The 24,422-nt window shown below is 39.3% G+C and overlaps 2 protein-coding genes across 4 annotated transcripts in view; one reads left to right on the top strand and one right to left on the bottom strand.

Moving 5' to 3' along the window:
* The window catches only part of MAP3K7CL (MAP3K7 C-terminal like), a 39,077-nt gene extending 35,893 nt beyond the window's left edge, over positions 1–3,184 (bottom strand). The window contains exon 1 of the mRNA XM_062622167.1: positions 2,873–3,184. The gene's annotated coding sequence lies outside the window, so the exon portion shown is untranslated. The remainder of the gene's footprint in view (positions 1–2,872) is intronic.
* A 9,211-nt stretch (positions 3,185–12,395) lies between these two features.
* On the top strand, positions 12,396–23,666 carry CCT8 (chaperonin containing TCP1 subunit 8). Of its 3 annotated transcripts, XM_062622161.1 has the most exons (15): positions 12,396–12,549; positions 14,141–14,231; positions 14,786–14,865; positions 15,939–16,088; positions 16,357–16,537; positions 17,200–17,261; positions 17,930–18,067; positions 18,506–18,684; positions 19,596–19,662; positions 19,740–19,827; positions 19,928–20,043; positions 21,342–21,413; positions 21,565–21,729; positions 22,129–22,248; positions 23,434–23,666. In XM_062622161.1, exons 1-15 carry the CDS (start codon positions 12,490–12,492, stop codon positions 23,509–23,511), a joined length of 1,647 nt encoding a protein of 548 aa, XP_062478145.1. In that variant the 5' UTR covers positions 12,396–12,489; the 3' UTR covers positions 23,512–23,666. The 3 variants fall into 3 exon arrangements, with proteins under 3 accessions (XP_062478145.1, XP_062478144.1, XP_062478143.1); XM_062622160.1 differs by lacking the exons at positions 12,396–12,549; positions 14,141–14,231; positions 14,786–14,865; positions 15,939–16,088 and adding an exon at positions 22,689–22,787 and having other exon boundaries at positions 16,303–16,537; XM_062622159.1 differs by lacking the exons at positions 12,396–12,549; positions 14,141–14,231; positions 14,786–14,865; positions 15,939–16,088 and adding an exon at positions 22,689–22,809 and having other exon boundaries at positions 16,303–16,537.
* Positions 23,667–24,422: the final 756 nt, after the last annotated feature.

Raw genomic sequence — 24,422 nt, 5'->3', positions numbered from 1 at the left:
AAATTGAATTCAAACCATTTTATATTTTGTATTCATTGCACGCATATTTTTAAAATGTCAATGTTTCTAGTTAAATCTACATTATTATATACATTTTACAAAAGAAAATGGAATCACCTTTGCTTAATATGCACATTCCTAAGGGGTGTGCTGTGAATCATGCTAAAATACCAAAAATGCACAAACCTAAAGGCCCCTGATTTGCATTTAAATATCAGTTCTGTGCTTTACACAATGATTAGTCACCTGAAACTACTACTTTATGGAAGGTACCATATTTTTAGGATGTGAGAATATTACAGCATTCTGTATACAGAACATTAAATTTGAAACATCAGGTTGAATAATTTTACTGAAACCATTTTACCATCTATTTATTATTTGGTCTATGGTGCTAAAACTCCCAACAACATGGGTTTAAACAGCACATCTTAAAATGTTCTGTAAATTACAGCAATAAACTAGGGATGATCTCAGTTTTAAACAGTGGGAAAATTGGCATCCAGGATGTTTCACTTTGGAGACTTGCTCAAATTAACAGTCAAAAGCATTTTAAATTTTGGGTAGAGGCAAATCACACTGCTCTTATTCACTAAGTAGGTGACTAAGATCTGTGTATCTAAGAAAATTACTCTCCCATTTACTGCAACACAAAAAATACTTCTTTATAACAGGCTGCACATGCACCTTACAGTCATCTCTGTAATTACAGAATGCAGGTTTTTTGTGCAGGAGTAAAACCTGCCTTGTTCCCTTTTCCAGCATACTCTTAGTCATCAAATGCCTGGTACTCAAGCAAAATTCTTTCAATCCTGTACCACGAAACTGGTGATATGCTAGAAGAGCGTATCATGTTTTATTCATCAAAAACACCTTAAAGGAACATGCACTAAATTAGTAACAGTGCGACTTACTGATATTCAGTAGTAGAAACACGCAAATTTATAACAATTTTTAGGATGAAGTATCAGTTATTCTACACATGTAAAAAAAGCTGATATCTGCTGTCTAATAAAACACCTGTTGCCCTCCCTTTTTTAGCTGTGCTACTTTCAATTTATCTCAGTTTCCTAGTATAAGGAGTATTTTAGTAGCATATGATTTCATTCATGCTAAAATGGTGTTTCACAGATTGCCAGCCACTATTTAAAAATGCACTTTAAATATTCTATCATATTGAAGATGTTCCAAGAAGAAATTAAAAAAATAAACTGTTTTGCATAAAATGAGACACAGAGCAAAAGCATCATCTTATAGGTTCCTCTGAGTACAAACAGAATCCCATTTTTGATGATTTCTGATGAACTTATCTGCACCAAATTTTGTTAAAAATCACACTGTGGGAGGGATTCGGTCCCCTTTACTGCCATTAGGGCTGATCAGGGTGAAGCTGTTCCATGCTGTAGAGAACTGATTTTGAAACCATAAACATGGGTGAGTCACATCCTTTAACTCCACATTACCTGTAGAATTTCCAATACCACTTGGACTACATAGCTGAGAATTTGCCAGCTATTAAACGCTAGATGGTATATTCCATTTGTCTGCTATGGCAATTGAATAAGTGCCTCCACACCAGCCTTAAAAATAGAATTTCTTTGTGATCTCTTCTTGCAGTCCATAAGGATAACCATCTCAAGTCTGCATGGAACTGGGTAGAGAAGCGTTTTTTACTAAAGCAGCAGTTATCCTAGGTGAGATCCGAACATCCGATATGAAGTAATAAAATCACAATTTTCCCAGCCAGAAATCCAGAAACAAATAAGAATACTTCTTTCTTGTCTTTTGGATAATGGAAAGGTATAGATCAAATATAAATTATTTAGTCTTGTTGCATCTCACTCACAATCTGACCTCCCAAGTCCTGACAACCAGAGCAGCCAACAGAGCACTTCATTATTCTTCTTAGATGCTTCCTCCAGTCTCCTTGCCTATGCAGTATTTTAACACAGGTAAAATAATGTATTTTCCCCAAAGCTCTATAATAATAAATGGCCAAACCCAATCAGATTAAATACAGTCATTAAAACCAGCATGAAACATACATTAAGCACTGACTTAAAAAATAGGATGAGAAACTTTATAATTAATGGCAAATTGACATGCAATAGCTGAATTCACTTATATAGGAACATAGGAATCTAATAAAGGAGGCCATTGCAGAGAAATTAAAAAATAAGCTCAATCACGATAATGTTGATTTACAGGAGTTGACTCAGCAATTTTTACACCTGCCTTAAGACCATCTGGAAATAACCACATCTTCAATCACTTGAAAACCCGACAGGTGAAAAACTCCATCACTTCCAAAGGAAACCCTAGACAGAAATTGTGGGAAGCTAATTCTGCTGAGAGAAAGAAAACTGAAGCCTTTGAGATATGATGCTGCCAACGATCCTTGCATGTCTCTTGCAGAGATGAAAGCTGAAGTTAGAAACATTACTGGAAAAGACTCACTATTGTCAGAAATCAACAGGTGCAAACTTACATGCTTCACTCACATCAGCACAGAGATGGAAATAACCTTTAGAAACTAATTACAGGAAGAATGATAATGGGTCATCTCAACAGGGAATACTGAAGGTCAATATGGATAGACAGTGTACAGCAATTCACTGGGAGATCAGCAGCCTAACATTCAAAGCTAACACTAACTAAAAACACCATCCCTTTCTTGCAAGTACTTAAATACAAATGCTTCAATTTTGCTTACCAGTTGTGCCACTAAAACACATCTGTCCTAGAACAGAAAGATAATTCCCTCATAAAAGCAATCGCTTTATTTCAACTAGACTTGCCATTCCTTAAGAGAATGCTTAGCTTACCTTAAGAATGTACCTGAAAAAGATACTATAATATATTACAGCCTCACTTGTTGATGATGGCTGAGAACATCATGCTCTTATGGATACATGCACAAGACTTTCAAGTGAACACACACTTGCATGAAGCTTTGATGCTGTAAGGAAGAAATCAACATCCAGAAGAATGGGGTGAAATCCTCAAAAGCGGCTGGTATTCTGCTCATACTTGAAACCTCACTGCTGATTCAGCACCAAAACTGCCTTAGTTAATAGTGCGAGCTGCAAAGAGAAGACATTTAGAAACAATTAATGCTAGAGTGTTTATTAGCAAAAAATTTTCATTAGTAAATGCAGCCTATAATAGTCCAGGAAGCTCTCACACCTCCTGTATATATTTATCTTCTCTCCCTCCCTGAAGAGAAAATCTATGATTGATATTAGCACTAGCAAGAGCACAGCAGACAGTTCTGCACTGTGATAGATGTATTAGGCACATGACAATCACACAGTGACAGATGTGTGTACATGAATTTATCTTGTTTTGTAGAATGACTATGTTAAAAAGGAAATTGTTATGGTTACAAAGTCAAAAACTGCCGTTATGACCGGCCTCCCTATTTACAGCTGGTTTGGATCCCTTGTGCATCTCTGATATAGTCTTTAATGATGGGTGCTCAAGCCACTTTCCCCCATGAGCCCAAATTCAACCAAATTGCTTGTTCTAATGAAAGATACTGTATTTTTATAAACCCAAACATATTATCTTTTTATAAAGGCACATAAGGAAAAAAAAAAAAAGCACTTTGCTCTGGAAGACAAATTGTACAAGAAAGTTCTGAAGGCTATCTTACCCAGGCAAAGCTCCTGCCCAGAAAACAAGACTACAAATTTTCTATTGGTTCACTGATGAAATGAAGCAGGGTAAGGAAAATAAACTGCTTATGTTTCAGAGGGGGAAAAGAGCACTTGAACTTCATTCTTCCTAGATGACTACCCATCATCCTGAGGCTGACTGCAAGTGAAGGACCAAGCATTACCGTTTTGACATTAATGCCACAATCTTCCTCTTATCACAGGACTTTAATAAGGAAGAAGCAGATATTCTTGTGATCTAATGTTCAGGACTAAGCCAGTGATATTAATACTCCAGAATATTCCTATATCAAGTCACCCACACTATACTGTTTAGTGCAATACTGACAGGAAAGACTTGACATTATCTAATTAGCATTAGTCAAGACAACATACTGCATCTAGAAATGACACAATATTGATATTTCTCACAAGAAAGAAATGCAAATAGGCTCTGCCATCAGTTTCACACTAAAAAATTTACAACAGAAACCACTACAATCACCACCAAAAAAAAACAAAAACAAAAACAAAAACAAAATGCTCACCTTTTTTTTGCATGATTTCGAGTACTCGAAAGGGGAGAATCCCAATGGTTTTACCACTTAAACTGAAATATGTCTGCTACAGGATTTTTTACAGATTGGCAGCAATGTCTCTCAATAATATTGGTTACCTTTGAAAACCTGTAATTCCAAACAACAGAGAACAGGCACTAATCTGACAGTCACTTAACAACTTCTTCGCATTATGAATAAGACGCAGCAGTTTAGCGAGACCTGCTCTTCAATGCTGCCCCTTAGAGGACACATTCGAGAAATTCACCGATCTCGTGTCAAAGAGCCTTTGAAGACAACACAAAAAGAGCTGGATTAGGACAGTATAATGTTGCGCCATTCTAAAACCATACACTATTCCTCATACCACGTTCCTGCAAGCCTATAATGACATGATGGTTTTGATTTTATGATATTCTTCATGTGGTAATCACAATAAGAACAAAATGAAATTTCCAAACTAAATCTGTACCAAATATTTTTAAATTTCCCCCCCCCCCTTTTTTTTTTCTTAGCTCTCTTTATTAGTCTCATCAGAACACAGCATTTTCTTCTGTAGTTCTCCTGAATGTGCCAGCAGTAACAGAAATTAAAAAAGAAATTACTGGTTAGATTGTATCACAGAGGAATGGAGGCATGAAGGCACAATGAAGTACTCCACTAGGTGTGAGAGTTCAACATTCAGGGATTTTGAAGGCCTGAAAAGCAGGTACCAAGCTGCTGATGAGAGAAAAGGGAGTTACACTTGTGTTTTCAAAATCATTAATAGAATCACACACTGCTGAATGACTGCTTTGGGACTCTTGTCTTGCCCAAAGATATCTTTGTGAGCCCCACTCCATTGTATTTTTCTGAGTTTATGCACAAAGCAAGTCTAATTATCAAATGTCTGCTTAGCAAACTAAGTTCAAGTGAAGCCAAACTATACCAGTACGATTTGGAATCTGTTCACTCTGCTTTCCACCACTCCTTTCTGCTTAACGTGGTGTCTTCTTGGCCAAACTATCCAAAGCCTTTGTAAGTAATGAAACAAGACAACTTCTCTCAGAGTGTCTGCAGGTGTTGGGAACATAAATGACTCCCTCCTAAAACTGCAACTTGCTGATGTTTAAAGTAAAAGAGTGGAGGTATGGCTTGCCATTCAAAGCACTGGTTTGATGTCTTCTGCAGGCTCTTCCCAGCTGGCTGATGACATCTGTTAGTGGATCAAAATAACGGATGTGATGCTGTAGTAAATGTTTTGGACCATTTGCATACAAGGCAATGATTAACAGACAATCTGCTGTGAATCTCACAGTTGCCTTACTGATGTCCATATTTTACTCAAGAGAACCTGGACCATAAAGATGCGTAACTGCATAAGAAACGCTTAGACATTCACTTCACTGTACTATGTTTAAAAAAAAAGAAAAAAACACCAAAAAAAAACCATCTCAAATGCATCATAGGTAAAATCTATTCTTTACTGAGCAATGAATACCCAGCCTGCAGAGTTGGTAAGACAAACAATACTGACAATGAAAATCAGGTGGGACAATTGTCCCTCAAAAGCATAAAAAACAGAGATTTATGTACTGTTCGATTACTGTTTCAAGTCTCTTAACCCCAATTCTGAACTCCATGGCTCAGAATTAAACCTGGCTGAGACCCAAGAAGGAAAACTACTGATACTGCTGAGTCAGGGATGTGGTGCTGGAACTTTGGTATCAGTCTGGTGTCATCCTTTTGCTTAGTTCCCTCATTGTCATTTCACCCATTCATTGTGTAGTATGCAAAGCATCTGGAGATCAAATACTTAGCAAATACATGTAAGTCAGAGTGAACAAAGTAATGCAGTATTTCAGGAGCTTTACGTATCTTCATAGCACAGTACAAAGAATAGTTCCTTCTGATTGGATGCACATGAGGGTGGTTTTCTTATTAAATAAACCTCCAGGACATTAACTTTTTTTTCTGTTGTACATATTACAACAATGGTATATTAATAATTAGCTATTTTGTTGTTTATTAGAAAACGTTCTCTGCTTATTCTTTATATGTAAACTGTGTTGCAGTGCTTAAATGATACCTTAGTAACTGTCCATAATTATTCATATATATATGTTACTTTATTTTTCTCTATTATGGAACTTAAATAGCAAGGGAATAGACTTCAACTATTGTTTTTTTCAGGCAGTAGGTGGTGTATCTACTGCTCGAACATGAGATCGCACTTTGAGGATGTAGCATGTAAATACTGGGAATAAGTCGTGTGTGATACTCCCAACTGTTGGCATGAATCTATTCCATGGCCTTTAGCCCTTACTACACTATGGTTTGATTCCCTTACTTATACAACATGGTATAGTATCTCCTGCTCTGAAGAAGTTCACAGCATTGATTTATTAACATATCTTTTAAACACTTCAGGAATCATGTAAGAAAGATTACGCATTACTGCGTGAGCTATGATTCATAGTTACAGCTGAGAAGGTTGTACAGTGCAGAAATGAGGGATGCAAAGGTGTCTTTGGAATTCTTTTGATTCACAACCAAGCACAGATACAGGCTAGTTTCTGAGCTTCTGATAGATAAATGGGGCTGACAGAGTAGCCAGGAAATAATGGGGAGTTTCCCACGTCGTACTGGTGGCTCACACTCTATGCTGGTAAAAAGAAGAAGAGTGCTCTGCAGACCCTGGGCCCGATTCAGAAACAGGTGGGCCAGGAGACTCCCACTGACATGAGCTGTGGAGAATTAATGGATTTCTCAACAAGTATATTCAGATGACACAGGATTAAGAACCTTAAAATTAATCCCCGAATAAGAATGGGGATGATAAGAGAAACAAGATTTGTAGTTACTTGGACAAGATCTTCAATACTATATGGTTAGAGAAAAAAAAAAGTATTAAAAATTGGAAAAACCTCTGTCCCTCTGTCTTTGTCCTGAATCTCTAGTACTATTTTAGAGCATCCTTAGAACAGATTGGGCATCTAAGTCAATGCATGACACAGTGAAGAAGACCACAGGTTTCAGTGGCCCAGATGCCAAGCAATGTAAGTTGTGGTCTTGATCTCAGAATTCTACCTTTTATCTACAGGTTTTTTTTCTGTGTGCCTGCAGAGATGAAAGAAATGCAAATGAGGTGTGCTAGTAGCTTGCTTCCAGGAGCCTGCAGACAGTTGGTATTCATCTTACTCTTTGTGAATTCACTTAGGTGCTATTTCTGCAGAAATCTATTCAATGCTGAGCCAACCACCCTCTTCCACTATTTCCTATCTTTTCTACATTACAGCCTAAAATTCCTATTTCCATCACTTCCCAGTTTGATGTTCTCCAAGCTCCCACATCCACATAGGTACTGATAAATTCTTCCTACCCCAACAACAACAGTGGAACTCTCAATAGCAGTTGGATCCTGTGCATTCCACTGGAAAAAAAAACCAAAACTATATGACCACTTTGAAAAATTAAGAGAAATGTTTCTCTAGCCCTCACCTGATTACAGATTTGACCTCCTCATGCAAAACAGAACTCACCATCTAGAAGACATCAGTTTTGCCCAATTAGGCTTTCTTTTTTATGACATCAAAACAAAAAAGACTTCAACACTTTTGCTTTCTCTCATGAAGCAGAGGCTCTTGAATTTTATTTTCGTGTGTCACAACATGAGTTTATACCTTGATTGTACTTGCAATACAAAATCAATACAAACAGCATCAGTTCCTTTCTGAGACTATTATCCTTTCCAATCTTGCTTGTTTAGTAGAACCTTTGAATTGTTGCCATTCGTGCAGGTAGAATCAAACATACTGGATACTTAACTCAGCTAGGGACTGTCATCACTATTTAGTTAACATTTTCAGACATTTTACTGATCCTATGCAAAGGCAATACTGCTTTAAAATCCCCAGAAGTGCTTTCCAGTGACTCAAACTGTCTTAGCTACAGCAGAAATCACATACAACTGAGGTAAGAATACACAAATGGCAAAGTAATCTTGCTTTCCTGTCTAGCTTGCAATCTTCTCCACCAGCAAGTGAGATAAGCCCAGGATGAGGGTCGCATTTAACCCAGAAGCTGTGGACCAATGACCTAAGAAATACTTAGTTGATTAGAAGTGCTCCAGTTGATTAGTGTGCTCCTTCTCATCATAAGTGAGATAAACATAATCTGGGAAAAGCTGATGTAACTGCTGCTGCTGTTATGGGAGAATTATGTTAACCCTTCATGTTCAGCCCTACAGGCTGTCTCAGGTATAAGCACAATTCTCTGCAAACTAGGTATGGCCCTCAGGCTTCCCTCAAGATGACACTCACATTTTTTCATCGGCCAGCTGTCAGTGTTGTTGGACAAACACAGTCAGATGTCACACCCACAACTTCAGCAGACATTTTTCTATCATTGTTTTCCAATTGCTCCGGTTCCCACTGCTGGAAAACCAAACAGAAATCAACATTCTGCCCTTTTTATGAACTTCCCAAGATCTTATTAAAATTTTACCATCCTAAAAGTTGACAAATATGTGCCTACAGATAAGCTGGGGATTTCCACTTGTACAGTAATAGATTTTGGCTGGTGAAAGGGCAGCCAACTGCCAATAGCCAACCCTCTGACCTTTGGATGGTCTTTTAGCATGGCAATATCTGTGCAAAATATAAATGGTGTAGACAAGAGCTAAAAAAAGATCAAGGCCAAGTCAAAGTCGGGATTAGACAGCGAGTCCCAAATAACTTCTAATAGAAAGAGATGTTTTAGCAATAGTTTAATACAGATAAATATATTTGTATATAATATATATTCATAATCACAAATATACATACACATTTTAGCTTTACTGGTATTCTCGGTTTAAAAGATGTAGTTAACATAAGGTTCAATAAAAGCACTGTAATAACAGGACAGTTCAAGAAGTACTTGAAGATGCATAAGGCAGCACTGCCACAGAATAGACTGCCCTGTCTCCCTTCCTCTCTCCTTGTGCCACTCCCAAGATTTTGTACATCCATGTAGTAAGCATGAAAGCTGAAAGCTGGCTAGACTTCTTTTGGATTAGTCTCAACGCAGACCAGTTCCCTAATCTGACTCATTGCATGGGTGCGCAAATGCTTTTCAAGAGAATATTTAAGAGAAGGGGAAGGACAATGTAGTTGTGAAACAAGCAGGCAGATATGGGACGGCTTTGTGCTTAAGCCTCTTGCTTAAAATACTAGACCTGTTTCTTTAGCATCCCGCATACTATTGCCTTAATTCTTTTGTTATTTGGATTGACGAAAATCAGAGAAGGAGAATAATACAAATGCATACTAATGAACTCAGAAACATATTTTAATACAAATGGTATATGAATTTAAGCCCAGGTTGGCAATTTACCCAGGCAAATGATAGGATCCTACAGGAAAAGAACCATGGACTTTTCCCAGACCGCAAAATTTCCAGGAAGCCATTTCATCATTTCACCATTCTACTTCCTAGCTGGGAAAAACGGTATTCATGTTAAGTCCTGCAACAATGAGGTAGCTATATCCAGATGACGGCATTGAGAATGTAAAATAGATGGTAAAAATTACAAAACTAGTAAGTGTTGATGATTCACTGGAAATTTGCCTGAGGTCATGCAGATTATTAGTCACAGACAGCTGAAACACATCCTGCCATTGCTGATGAGCACTTGAGACATCTTTCCTCTCTGCCCTAAAATAACTGTTTCTTACTAGAATGCATTCAAACTATTGATATAATGCCCATGACTATGAAAAGTCTTCTACATTGATTTAGGATTAAGTACCTCTCCTCTGATCTTTGTGGCCAACAACAGATTACAGAAGCTGCTTTAAAAAAGTTTCCAGTACCTTGGCTGTAGAACAGGACAGACAGCTCTTCCCTTCCTAGCTGAACTGTGGTGCAGATACATTGGAAAAGCGAAAAAAGAGATAAATGGGGTTATACCCCCTGTTCCAAACCCCAGCTCCTTCTTTAGAAAATGCCCACACTCCTTGGTCATGACAGGCAGGGCTGAGTAGGTTCCCTCTTCTACTTCAAGCGGCATCTGCCTCCGAGTATTTCTAGCAAAACTGCATACAGATTTTTTGAAGTTCATTCACAGGGTGCTTTATTTAGTTGTGCTTTCTATCATCACTCTTTTTTTTTACAATGCCAAGATGTGTTACAGGTTAAAACTGACTGAATTTTAAGACTTACAGGACAGTACACCTAAACCAAGTACATCCTCTCGAGGCTGCTTAAGCAACACATATCAAGAAATTTGATTAACCTTGTAGGCAGCCTATCTGTGGTGCAGAGATGGAGCAACTCTGCCTCTGTTGGTACATATTGCTCAGATACTGCGCAGCCCAAATGCAGCAGTATTATTTCTAAGGCCTTGAAACAGTATGCTTAATTTTGTGTAGCACAGAAACAAAGTCAATAAAACTTATCAAACACAAAGCAGCTTCACTGTCTCCTGGCTGGACCTCAGCTATTTTACAGAGATGTCATGGTGAGCCTCCTAAGTACTCTTCACTGTGTCCTGTAGCACACATACTACTTGGGATTACCCTGGACAATGAGGACTTGACTGTAATTTTCCTATCATAGAATCATAGAATGGTTTAGGTTGGAAGGGACATTAAAGCTCATCTAGTTCCAAGCCTCCTGCCATAGGCAGGGACACCTTCCACTAGACCAGCTTTGAGCACCCAGTAGGTTGCTTAAAGCCCTGTCCAACCTGGCCTTGAACACTGCCAGGGCATCCATGGGGCAACCTGTTCCCATGCCACACCACCACCATAGTGAAGAATTCATTCCTTACACGCAATCTAATCTGTATCTACCCTCCTTCAGTTTAAACCCATTCCTCCTTGTCCTGTCATTACCTGGCCTTGTAATAACTCCCCCTCCAGCTTTCTTGTAGGCCCATTTAGGTACTGGAAGGCTGCTCAAAGGTCTCCCGAAAGCCTTCTCTTCTCCAGACTGAAAAAGCCCAACTCTCTCAGCCTGTCTTCGTAGGAGAGGTGTTTCAACCCTCTGAGTATCTTCATGGCCTACTCTGACATTGCTCAAGCAGGTCACTGTTCCTCTTATGCTGGGGGCCCCATTGCTGAATGCAGTAATGCAGTGGGATCTCACGAGAGCATAGAAGAGGGGGAGAATCACACTCCTGACCACACTCCTTTTGACACAGACCAGGATATGGTTTGCTTTCTGGGCTCCAAGCACATGGTGCCAGCTGATACTGAGCTTCTCATTGACCAACAACACCCCCAGGTCCTTCTCCTCAGGGCTGCTATTCAGACTATCAGTGCTATCAGCATATTTTGTTTCCATTTGAACAAGTCGGGTCTGTACCAAGCAAAACACTCGACTGGAGTCTGCGAAGTTTCATGACCAGCTTTTGCCACCAGTGGCAATGAATACTATTAACTGTTTCTGGGACATGTATCACTTCATGTACTCAGAGAAACATCTGGGAAACACCCTGCCCTTGACAGTGAAAGAAAGAAGCCAACATCAGCCATGGTCACCATATCACCTTACTATATCCCTGATGATTTCTAGGAAAGACCACCACCACATAGCACCTCTGACAAAAGGAGGCAGTGAGTTGGACATAGTACAATAAATCTGGCAATGCTCTCCTGTTTCAGAAAAACAAGAACAGGGGTCTTTTCCTTTTAAAAAAGTTACATAAATTTATGTATCATAAATGTTACATAAGTACAGCACCACTGAAATGACCATTTACTCTCTTTGGTTATATTCACCTAAAGCAAAACGCCCAGCCACAGGACAAGCCAACTGTCTCTCAGGTTAGCAACCTCTAAACACTCCCCATTCTATCAATCTCTATTCTCCTTTAGAAACCCAGCAGCCTTCACCCAGCGGCCAGGCTGCAGACTAGGCGGCCTTCTGACGAACTCAGCCAGGCCTGCGAGCACAGAAACACACCAGCCGAGACGGTGCAGTAGAAAACACAGCTTTGAGGAAACCCCCCCAGTTGCGGAGCACGGGCCCCGCAGGCGCAGATAAACCGCAGCCTGCGCGCCACCTACCGCCCATTCCGAGCGGGAGACAAGCAAACAGCCCGGCTCCTCTCCCCGCGGCCCCCTTCCCTTCCCCTTCCCTTCCCCTTCCCTTCCCCTTCCCTTCCCGGGGCGGGGCACTGCGCGGCGCGGCGCGGCACAGCCCACCCTGCCCGCGAGCTCCCGGCTGCCCCGGCGCGCCTGCGCGTTTCCTGCTCTCGTCTCTCCCGTCGTCCTCAGCGCCCCACGGTGCCAGGCCCGAGCGGAGCGGAGATGGCGTTTCACGTCCCTAAGGCCCCGGGCTTCGCCCAGATGCTCAAGGAAGGGGCGAAGGTGGGAGCGGCACTGGGCAGGGACTGCTTCCTCCGAGGGGGTGTGGGATGGGAGGAGGTGGCAGGGAGTCTCAGCGTAGCGGCGCGGAGAAGGTTCTGGAGGGCCGGTAGGTCCCGGTGCTCCATGGGTCCCGCGGGATAGGGGCCCGGGAAGCTTTGTGCTCCCTGATCCCCCAGCCTGGGACCTCTCGGAGGCCGTTGTGGGGCGGGGACCGGCCCCGGTCTCTGCCGGGCCGCGCCGCTGGCGGCGAGAGGGCGGCGCCTGGAGCACGCGGTCTTCGAGAAGGCTCTGCTGCGGCCGCATCATCTTTCTCGTTCGCTGTGCCCGGAGGTGCTGCCTTTACTTCCCGCCACCCCGGTCCCCCACGGTCCCTCCCGAAGGGTGCGCCTGGAAGCTATGTCAGAAGGCGTGTGTCTGGAGAGCTTGTATAGGTGGTGATCAGCAAAAGTCAACCCGGCCCTCTAGATTTAGCTTCGCAGAAGTGTCCCGATTGTTGTGTGCATCCCTTGACGCGCATACTGTGCCCGTAAGAAAAGTACCTCTGCCAGCGTTGTAGAGTAACACACAATTTTCCTTATATTTCCTTTCCATAAATCCGTTCTCATTGTGTGTATTGCTAACATAGTGTAGATTCTGGCCGAGTCATTCTTTCAGAAAGTGGGCAGAAAGCAGGCATGTCTGGTGGGTTTTTCTTTAATTGCAGAGAAAAATAAAAGTTCTGGTTGCTGCTACTGAATAGAAAGGAAAGTGAAGCTGGCAACTCAGAAGGCTGTTTTTCTTTTCAGAATCTTTCTTGGAGACAATGGCATATATCGAGTTCAGGGGGAGAGCAAGGAAACAAAGTGGCCTAGATGCTCTAATAGAGATTCCAAGGCCAGAACAGCAAGAACTGCCTTTTACAAAAGAAGGAGGCAGCTGGCATTCTGACATTTTTTTCTTTTGTATTTAGAGAACAAATACTATTAGAGAGTAGCTTTCTTCCCTCTCCTATGGCCCATACAGTATGTTTTACCCTGCTCTTTCTTCAGGCCCTTTCTGTGGATCCCTCCTTTTCTTAAGGCTTCCAAACTGAAGCCAGGCTGATTGACCTCTCAAACACAGATATCTTATAGATCATTATGAATTTTCACACTGTACACGTTTGAACCTAGAACTGAATTAAATTATTTTTGTGGAATAGAGAGCTGTGAGCAAAGAAGCATGTGCAAAACTGTGCGCACAAAACTCTGTGCTTACAGAACCCTTGCCCCTCTCTAATCTGGTATTGGTTATTTTCTGTTTCCCTTTGGCATGCCACTAACTTTTTTGGAAGACTTGGGACATGCAGACTGTATTGAAAACTGAGTCACTGTTCAGGTTTTCTGTTCAGAGCTTACTGTGCCTGCTGAACTGCCTAGTTGAGGAGTACACAGTAGTTCTTTTCTTGCTGTCTTTGGGTAAGGTTTCATTTCCCTTTTAATTTTCTAAGTAAAATGCAAAATCTAAGTTGATGAAACCATTGACTCAGTAGATTATTGCTGTTTTGATGAGAAATGACTAGTTAATCCCTTTCTTTTTTTGTTAGCCTGATTCTAAATAACTTCCTTTTTAGCATTTTTCAGGACTAGAAGAAGCTGTCTATAGGAACATCCAGGCATGCAAAGAACTTGCGCAAACCACTCGTACAACTTACGGACCAAATGGTAAATAAATCCTAAAATCAGTGTAGTGGTTTTGTGCAAATGTGTTTGAGGAAGCACGCTGGACTTGCTCTGGAATGCTAAAAAGTCTTTGTGGCTGCATCGCTAAGACTTTGTTTTGTTAGCTCTTGATTTATGCTATACAATGTACCTGACTTTGCCAGTTTTTTGTGAGTTTTTGTCCTTTTTGCTGTCTTGCTGTATGGAAGACCTACAAAAATGAGAGGAAAGACTAACTTGGTAGCTAGTTATAATGAATATACCCATATTATGTCTGGACAGATATACCAACACAAAAGGTGTTCTGCAGTATTTGTTAATTAAACGGTGTACTAACATTCTTTTGAAGAGAAAACTGCTTATTCAGAAATTATTGATTTCTTCTCATTGTAGCACATTCTCAAGGGTTACTTCACAAAAAATAGTTTCTTGAATTATAAATAGGGTTAACATTTTAACGTATAAGATATACTTGAAGTTTATGGAATAGTATCTGTACAAAATAACTGCTTTCCTAATGAACGCTTTTTATATTATTTTCTTTTCCCTTCCACGAGGAATGAACAAAATGATTATCAATCATTTGGAGAAGCTCTTTGTTACAAATGATGCTGCTACTATCTTGAGAGAGCTGGATGTAAGTTTTCTTGCTTCAGAAGATGTCAGTTGTGAACTAGTCTTTCCATTCATGGGTTGCGATGTTTCTGAATGTTTAATACATGCCATGCTGACAGATGATTTACATGTCATTTTGTGAGTCGTTGACATCTTTTACTGGATTTGCCTAGTCAGTGGGCTATGTCCACAGCAAGGAACAGACCTCTTCTGTGAAGCAGCATTAAGTAGTTGCAGGAAACACTTAATAATTGCCTACTTTTTGTCCCCCAGACCAGTGTAGATTTAGAAGAGTGCATGTCTGGACAATTCAGTGTTTGGAAAACTCTGCATGAAATCGCTGTTATGTTTATCTTCCAGTGTTGGTGGTTGCTGTACTCTCCTGTCTGCTTAGAATAGGTTAATTGCATTTAAAGAAGCTGAGGTTATAGCAGCATCCTCCTGTGCATACAGTAAAAGTCTGTGAAGACTGATCTGTCATAACTTTTTCTCTTACTATCAACTTAATATTTGTGTTTTGATACAAATAATACTTTACTGAATTCTGTACTTACTGGTAGAAATTGTGTAAGTATTAAGTATTTCCTTAATGCAGTTTGTTAATGTGGACTATTTACTGAATCTAATGAATCTTGCATATTATTTTCTGGGATAAAATGACAGTGGTTTTATTGCCTTGGGATAAAAGGGAAAGCAGTGCAGTGTGTAAGCAGAAAAAACACTAAATGGTATTTCAACATTTACTTGGCATGTTATGCATCCAAATTCGGCTTGAAGATCTAAACTTCCTGTTACTGAGATTGATTGTGAAACTATTGCATTCTATAAAAATAGTACAGAACCAGTATCAGGGATGTGTGATTTATGCTGTAGGGGAAATGTTCAGATCTCTGTTTTCTTCATACATGCCATTTGCTTACTAGGGAAGGTAGCCAGTTAAGATAATGTGTCCTCTTTTCTTTTTCCAATTTTGTGCTTTCTTAGTATACTTAGGTACTATTTAAAATAAGAGAGATTATACTGGATGCACAGAAAAACCTGAAGCTGTAGTCTAGGTGGATTTTTAGTAACTAAGATATGTAACTTCTTTTAAAGGTCCAGCATCCTGCTGCAAAAATGCTTGTGATGGCTTCCCACATGCAAGAGCAAGAAGTTGGAGATGGAACAAACTTTGTCCTTGTTTTTGCTGGTTTTCTTCTGGAGTTAGCAGAAGACCTTCTGAGGATGGGATTATCCGTCTCGGAGGCAAGTCATATTGTCGTTACAACTCGCAGAGCTTGAATTCACACTATAATTCTTGGATCATGGTATTGTGAATTGTCTGCTTCCTTCCTTCTGAAGTAATTTTTTAGATAGACACATATGAAGAACAGCAGTAGAACAGAAGTTTTGCTGCTTGTGATTTCTTGCTACACTTGTAAGCTTTTGCTTTTGTTAATGTTTAATGGTCCTTTGAAAAGAAGATACAAGCAGTATGAAGTCGTGTAGCGAGTATTTCTTGTTTGCTTCACAGGTGATTGAAGGATATGAAAAAGGTTGCAAGAAAGCCCTAGAAATCCTTCCAGACTTGGTGTGCTATTCTGCAAAGAACCTTCGAGATGTTGAAGAAGTGGCATCTTTGTTGCACACACCAGTGATGAGCAAACAATATGGCAATGAGCAATTTTTATCAAAGCTTATTGCTCAGGCCTGCGGTAAGTGGACAAGAACAGATGTGTGCATGCATCTAAAAAACTGAATGGTTTTGCTTATGATTGTTAGTAATGTCTTCATGTGAGATGAGTATAACCTTTATTGTGTTGAACTCTTCATTGGTATTGTGGCTCAGAAAAGGTCTGTTTCTTGCAAAAAATTTATAGACACATTTCTATTCTTTTAAAATCAGAAACCATCTTTTTTCCTCTTACCATTTGGAAAATATGTTACACTTCATATAAGCTGTTGCTAGTCTCAGCCACAGAACAATGGAAGCAGGACTGTAGTTGTGTTGCGCTCTTGTTTTCTCCCTTTAGATTTCCAGGGAAAAAGCTTTCATGTTTGGTTTTAAGTGTTTTCTGAAAATATTCTCTGTCAGACTTCACTCTTGAATATATGTGTGTAAATGGATATTTGAATTTAATTAACTGAGCAGCCTGAAATAGGTGTTGCTTTCTCATTACTACATTGAAAAAACAAAATTTGTTTCTCTTCATGCAGGTTATTAGCAGATTAAAATTGCCTTAAATTTAGGCAGGCATCTCAAACCATTGAATTTTAGTACTTCAGAAAAACTCCATTATTTATGGTCATTGTTCTACTTTATTCATTAACCAGCACAAATTAATTTTAGTTTTTTTTATTTCTTTCCTCCAAACAGTTTCTATTCTTTCGGATTCTGGTCATTTCAATGTTGATAATATCAGAGTGTGCAAAATTGTGGTAAGTTGGAAGTAGCTAGCTTTACTGTATTATCAAGGTAAACAGTTTAATGAAAGTTAACTTTCAGACTTTAAATTTCAGAAGTGCCTTTTATATTCTTGTTTCTGTTGTGTTGTGGCATGCATAGTAAGTTTTGGAACTTGGTCTTTATATTCCGTATTTAGTGCTCACTAGCAACTTTCAGAAACAAAAATTATTAAAATCATGAAAGTATACACTTAAGTCAGATACATTAACTTTATTGTACACAGGGATGTTGATTGATTGCATCTTTGTAGATGCAGTCACAAGATTAGGCTAAAATGCAGGCTGGCAGAAATGTAGCTGTCTAATCTTGCATTCTTTTTGTCAGGCCTCAGTTCAGTGGGTAGGAATAAGTTTATATCTAGTATGAATTTCCCCTGCTAATAAATACATAACAGATTGAGCACAGAAAATGTATGTCATAGGCTTTAGGTGGACCACCAAATAGTCTTAAAATGGAAACCTGTAAGACAATGTTTGGTGTTGTTAAACCAGCTTCAGTCTCATTTCTTTATGCTGCAATAAAAACTTAGGTTGCTGCATTCAAATGAATGTAAGGACTGCCTTTCCTAAAGGGTGTAGTGCAGCTTTCTGGCAATAAATGATTGATACAGCTTTCCCCCATTCCATTTCTTTCCTTTCAGGGTGCTGGTATCTCTGCTTCCTCAGTACTGCATGGCATGGTTTTTAAAAAAGAAACTGAAGGAGATGTCACTTCTGTCAAAGATGCAAAAATAGCTGTGTATTCCTGCCCTTTTGATGCTATGATAACTGAAACTAAGGTATGTTAAAGCTCAGAATAAGTTGTGTATCTATTTATGCTCATGTGCTCTTATTTTTAGTCTTAACTATAAATATCATTGACACTTGATGATTCAGATATTTTTGTTAATATTGAGTTCATTAGTTTAAAAAAAGCTGATAGAAAACATCTGAACCCAATTTTACTTCTGAGGGTTTTTGGGGTTTGTGAGGTGGTTTTGGTTTTGTTGGGTTATTTGAGGTGTATGCTAGAATGTCTGAACCTCAAGGTTGTCTATAAACACTAAAGTGCCCTTTTTTTGACTTCTTTTACCCTGTTGCCTGGGAAGGGTGGCAGTATTATGAAATAGGATAACTTGGGGTTTATGGATAAGGTTGGAAGACAAAATGATTTGTCAGAAACTTCTAAGCATGTAGTTAACATTGAATTGATAACTATGTGTTTTGTTTTTTACTAGGGCACTGTACTTATAAAGAATGCTGAAGAGCTGATGAATTTCAGTAAGGGAGAAGAAAATCTAATGGATTTACAAGTGAAAGCTATTGCTGATAGTGGTGCAAATGTAGTAGTAACGGGTGGCAAAGTGGCAGACATGGCACTTCACTATGCCAACAAATACAATCTTATGTTAGTCAGGTAAGTGCTAGAAGAATGTGAAAACTTTTCATCTGCAAGATTTATGAAATATACTTGCCATATTGGCACTTGCCTCTCAAACAAATTGGAAAGAAACTATTTCAGACTGTTTTTTTCTACTGATCAAAACCTGACCTGCAGTTTGGTTGTTTCATAGCATATGTTTCTTGTTAGTATTTCACCTCTGTATGACAGCTAATCAGGGAGTAACTTGTGTATATGGTACTGTTATTCTGTCTTTAAGTGTCATTATAGCACAGCTGAAATTAAGAATATAAAAATTTGTGGATCTAGTAAAGAGGGATGTGGCCTCAGAGGCACTTAAGACTATACCACAGTGGTTCTGCCTGGTCACAGTCTTCATGTGATGGTTTAGCAATAATGAGATGCCTCCGTGCATCGCTGATGTATTGATGGGTGGAAGAACTAATTCTTAATACTTTATTTTTGTGGGCCTTAAATCATCTTCTCTAAATAAATCATTTATGCGTCCTTGAACTCTATTCTGCACAATGTAAGTCAGATTTACTAGCGGTAGCTCTCATCTCACACAAATAAGTGGACCTTTGTTGAAAGCTGTAAATTTATTGGTGGTATCCAAAAAGTTTGAACTTCTGAAAATGGAGCATGGTAGTGTAATCTTTTTCATAACAAAGATCGTTATAGAAGTGCTGTAAAGATGCATTCAAGTCTTAATGCACTAGATTATTGATAATTTTCATCAATTCGAACTACTTACTTGTTTTTAAATTCTTAGTTTTTGCATAGCATTCCTGAAAATTGTAACTGAAAGAGATGAATGGATTTTATAACTTGGTGCAGTAAATCTTGATAGATGTCATTAGTTTACAGAATGCTGCCAAGTGAAGAGAATATGTGTTAACATTTGTTCTGCAAATGTGTTTTTAAAGGTTGAACTCAAAGTGGGATCTGAGAAGACTCTGCAAAACTGTTGGTGCAACAGCCCTGCCCAGACTGGTATGGACTTTTCAAATGAGTAGGAGGGAGAGAACTTATGAGGAGGTTCACCTCTTAACTCTTGTTTTTCTTTACAGACTCCCCCTACTCTAGAAGAAATGGGTCACTGTGACAGTGTGTATTTATCAGAGATTGGGGATACACAGGTTGTTGTTTTTAAGCATGGTATGTTTGTTCCTTACAGCTCCTAATGTTACTGTCCTAGAAGTACAATGTTCTTGTGTTTTGCATCTAACAAAATTCAGTAATGCACATGTCTTAACAGAAAAAGAGGATGGTGCCATTTCTACTATCCTCATTCGTGGGTCTACAGACAATCTGATGGATGACATAGAGCGAGCAGTGGATGATGGTGTAAATACTTTCAAAGTACTCACAAGGGTAAGTAACCAGTTATCAAAACTGAGCTATATAGATGAGTTTGAAGCAAAACTCATGCTTGCTTTGCCCTCATTTGCTACAAAGGCTGTAGCTCATCAGCTTAGGAACCTTCTTGAGGTGTAGAGAAGACTCTGTAGATGTCTGCCAACATTGTTGTGAATGCAGTGTACATGAAAGATGGTGCTTGGCTCTGAATGTACTGCTCTTAATTTTCCAGTAATGAATGAGTTCTTGAAGATATATTAGTTTTACCACACTGTAATAGCAGTCAGCTATTGCTTGACTATTTCCCTAAATGTTTTATAATGCTCCTTGGAAGCCAGGGACAGAGAAAAGCTAGATAGCTTTGTCACTGGGTATCGGAAGGAACCGGCTGGTCGGATACTGAATTTCTAGTTCATCAGTGACAAGATAGATGCGCTTCTTCCACATACTACAGATAGGTTTTAGAGATGGAAGAATTCAGTTCTTCAGAGTTTCTTCTGAGCAGCTTTTGTGGACTTGAATGCTTGAATGTTCATTTTTCATTTTTTTTTTTTTTTTATACAAAAGGAAATGATTGTGAATTTACTCAGAAGATGGCATGCAAAAAATGCTAAACTTCTGTTTGATGCTTAATGTCCTATGCATACTGGGACATGCACACAGAGTTAAAGTGCAGAAGCAGCCATAGTCTCTGTATTTATTTTTGTCTCCAGGAGTTGGCCTGACTTACGATTTATGATGATTACTTTTCTGTTAGAAAGACTGGGAGTTCTTCAGTGAATCCTGGTGTTTGCTAAACGATAAACAAAATGCTTAATTTAAAAGAAAACAAAAACTCCAAGCACTTTGTGATACCTTAAACTTAGTGTACGGTAGATTGGTTTCCTGCATGGTATTTCCCAACAATGGAATGTTGGGAAAGTTAATGGAAAGGGTGAGAAAGTCTAGGAATTCTTCTATTAGTTAGGCAAGAGTTTAAATTACTTTATAAAAACCCCAAACCAACCCTCCACCCAAAAACTCAAAATCAAAACCAAAAAAACACCAAAACCCACAGCCAACCAACCAAACAGATCCCACTACATTATTATTTTGCTTTTACATGAGAAGCTATTCTTGTCAAAGACATTGGAACGAATGCGTTAATTCTGGTAAATTCTATTATAATTCATGTCTGTTCCAAAGCATATTCTTAATAAGTCTGCGTGGGATAAAGTTCTGTTGCTTTCTTCATAGAATATATAAATTTTAAAAGTGAAAATCAATGCCGCGCTTTAACCAAAACTTTGTGTTTTGGGATGGTATGTTCACAGGATAAACGTCTTGTTCCTGGAGGTGGTGCAACAGAGATTGAGTTAGCCAAGCAGATCACATCCTATGGAGAGGTACAGCAAATGGGCACTTTATTTCTTTTTTTATACAACTTAGACACACATATATACTTATTTAAATATATATGTGACTTATACAAATATATACATATTATTTTATACCTAAATTTTTTAAATGCTGACATGGTTTTCGACTTTACTTCAGACTTGTCCTGGGCTTGACCAGTATGCCATCAAGAAGTTTGCTGAGGCGTTTGAAGCCATTCCTCGAGCACTGGCAGAAAACTCTGGAGTAAAGGCTAATGAGGTCATCTCCAAACTTTATGCTATGCATCAGGAAGGGAACAAAAATGTTGGATTTGATATTGAGGTAAATAGTCTTTTGCATTACTTGGTGCTTTGCCATACAGGGTTATATTTAATATATACATAATTCATACTGATAGAAGTACTTTAAATCACTGAATTTGTGTTGTATGGTCTAGAAGAATAACTTCTTAGAGTTGTAATAATCAGCCAGCAAGCAGTTAAATTCAGTGTAGTATAGTAGCCTTCTGTTGAAGGTAAAGTGAGATACTGAACTGATGTGATAGAGAATAAGTCTTTAGTAATTACTTAGTCTTCCTGCTAATGGATTAGAAACAAAGGTTTTCCGAAGAGAGATTAGAAAAGTGATAACTTGTTTTAAACCTGTAACGTTCAAAACCCAGTAACTTGCTATGTAGAAGCCTGAGGAGGTTCTGAACAATGTTTTCACCCTGTCTGATAGGCTGAAGCTGCTGCTGTGAAGGATATGTTGGAAGCTGGTGTACTAGACACATACCTTGGAAAATTCTGGGGTATAAAGCTGGCTACGAATGCAGCAGTAACTGTCCTAAGAGTAGATCAGGTAAGATTACAAGTAATTTGGGCACTGAATTGAAATCTTGAATTAAATGTGCAGAACATGTGAATCTTCTTGGAATGCAAGATAGAAAAATAGAATACTTGAAAATGTGGTTTGTTTATTGCTGAAAGCCTGGAAGTTGCTCTCTAAAGAGCTCATAATTTGGAATGTTGTAATGTTGCCACTTCCATAAGATCACTTTTAATGTTTTTTTTTTTTTTTTTTTTAAGATTTGACATTTTGATACTCGTAGTCCAGAAAGCTGTCCTAACTTTTGTAGAAGCAAGATTTTTAACAGAAGAAACCTTCTGTCATATATTGTTTTCACAGGAAAATCCAACTTTTAGGGAAAAGAGATGTTATAATCTTAATGATAAAAATGTTAAGTTTCTATATTTTGTGCAACTTTAGCAAAAAGATATTTGCATGTAAAATTTCTGTAGATTATTATGGCAAAACCAGCAGGTGGTCCAAAAGTCCCTAAGCAACAAGGACATTGGGATAAGGATGACTGGAAAGACGAGCCTGAAAAATAGTGTGCAGTAAGCTGTCTCTAGCAGAGAGGTATCTGTGTGTGTGGGCACATGCATGAGTATATATTGACAAGCACATGGCAGATGATAACTTTCTTGAGGACATGTGACACTGCTGTCTTAGGTGTGCTGATTGCTACATTTTGTATTTATGCCTTTGCAAAGGAATTCTAAACCCAAGCTTCGATTAAGTGATGACATGTGCAGTTTTAGCTTTGCTTGTTGCTATCAAAAGTACAGAAAAAGAGTCTTTCACATTGCAGGACGGGTGGACTTTAGGCATTTAAAGTGTTAGTGAAGTTTAGACTACAATTCAGACTAATAATTCTGATAATTCTGCTTTCTGTGGTGTGCATTCTGGAAAACCATCACTCCTATTTTTGCACTCTCTTTCTGTAGACTAACCATAATTTGCATGCAAAAATGAGGTAAAAGCCCTTTTCTTGTGTATCAGGGCTCAGCTTCTGCTATTTACAAAAAAAAAACCAACCCAAACTAATGTGCGAGTATCTCAATTTGATGGATAAAAATAAGATTGAGGCTTAGGTTCAGACTAGGGAAGTTGCATTACTTTTAGTGAATGTTGACAGAATCATAGGGCTGTAAGAGTCTGATTCTAACCTTTACCTTTTTCTGTTCCCTGTTATCTTTTAAGATCATTATGGCAAAACCCAGTGGTGGCCCAAAACCTCCATCAGGAAAGAAGGATTGGGATGAAGACCAAAATGCTTAAACGATTTAAATATACTTCTTAAGTGACATATTGAGTTTTTTGATATTCCAGCCAGAGCCTGTCATGATGTTTTGCTCTGTTGCCTTTAAGTTATGAATTGTGTCTGATGGAGTGCAGAACTTCAGACACACCAATAAATATACTTGCTGTTAAAACATTAACTGTCACATTATTTGGACTTAGCATGATGTGGTTATTCCCAGGCATTTGTGTGTGGGTTGACCTTCCTCACCAGGATAGGGGCAGAAAGGTGAAAAAGCTCATGGGCTGAGGTGGAGACAGGGAGATCCCTAATTACTGCAACAGGCATGTGCAGAAAATTATTACCAATTAAAAAGGAACGGGAGGGTGAGAAGGAATTAAATCCAAACTATGTTCCTGTCCACCTCTCCTTCTTCCCAGGCTAAGATGTATTCTTTATTCCAACTCCTCTACCTCTTCCCTGCACTTGAGCGCTGAAAGGGGATGGAGAATGGGGGTTGTGGTCAGGCTATAACAGCACCTCTTCACTGCTCCTTCCTATGCACACTTTTCCCCTCCTCCCCTACCATGGTATAGTCCTTGTTGAGCTGCTTCAGCATGGGGGTCCGCTGTAGGTTGTAGTTGACCAGGAGCAACTGGCTTCTGCAGCAACACTTGCCCCAGTGTGGGTTCCTCATTGCAGACTGCAGCTTTCTTCAAGGCACACATTCCTCTGACTGTCCTGGGAGCCTCCTTGGCTGCAGTGTGGAGGCCAGTATGGTCCTCTCTGAGCTGCAGGTGGACAACTTGCTTCAGCATGGTCTCTCCAGGGGCTGTGAGGGGTGCCTGGAGCTGCTCCTCTCCGGTGCTTGCAGGGCTGCTTCTCGCACTTTCCCCTTCAAGCCCTGACACCGTTTTGCTTTCTCCAAGGTGCCACCCCCTTGGCTGAA

Source organism: Pezoporus occidentalis, unplaced genomic scaffold, assembly GCF_034315485.1.
Source record: "Pezoporus occidentalis ecotype Australia unplaced genomic scaffold, CSIRO_AGI_Poc_V1 ctg24, whole genome shotgun sequence".
NCBI classification, from domain to species: domain Eukaryota; kingdom Metazoa; phylum Chordata; class Aves; order Psittaciformes; family Psittacidae; genus Pezoporus; species Pezoporus occidentalis.
Note: the sequence above shows the minus strand (reverse complement) of the source record. Positions and strands in the feature narration are given on the sequence as shown.

Excerpts from the sequence above, each read along its gene's own strand:
- CCT8 (XM_062622161.1), top strand. The coding sequence starts at position 12,490 with ATGGCGTTTCACGTCCCTAAGGCCCCGGGCTTCGCCCAGATGCTCAAG. Across the intron at positions 19,828-19,927 it reads GGTTGTTGTTTTTAAGCATG|AAAAAGAGGATGGTGCCATT; the intron begins GTATGTTTGTTC and ends ATGTCTTAACAG. Across the intron at positions 21,730-22,128 it reads ATGTTGGATTTGATATTGAG|GCTGAAGCTGCTGCTGTGAA; the intron begins GTAAATAGTCTT and ends CCTGTCTGATAG.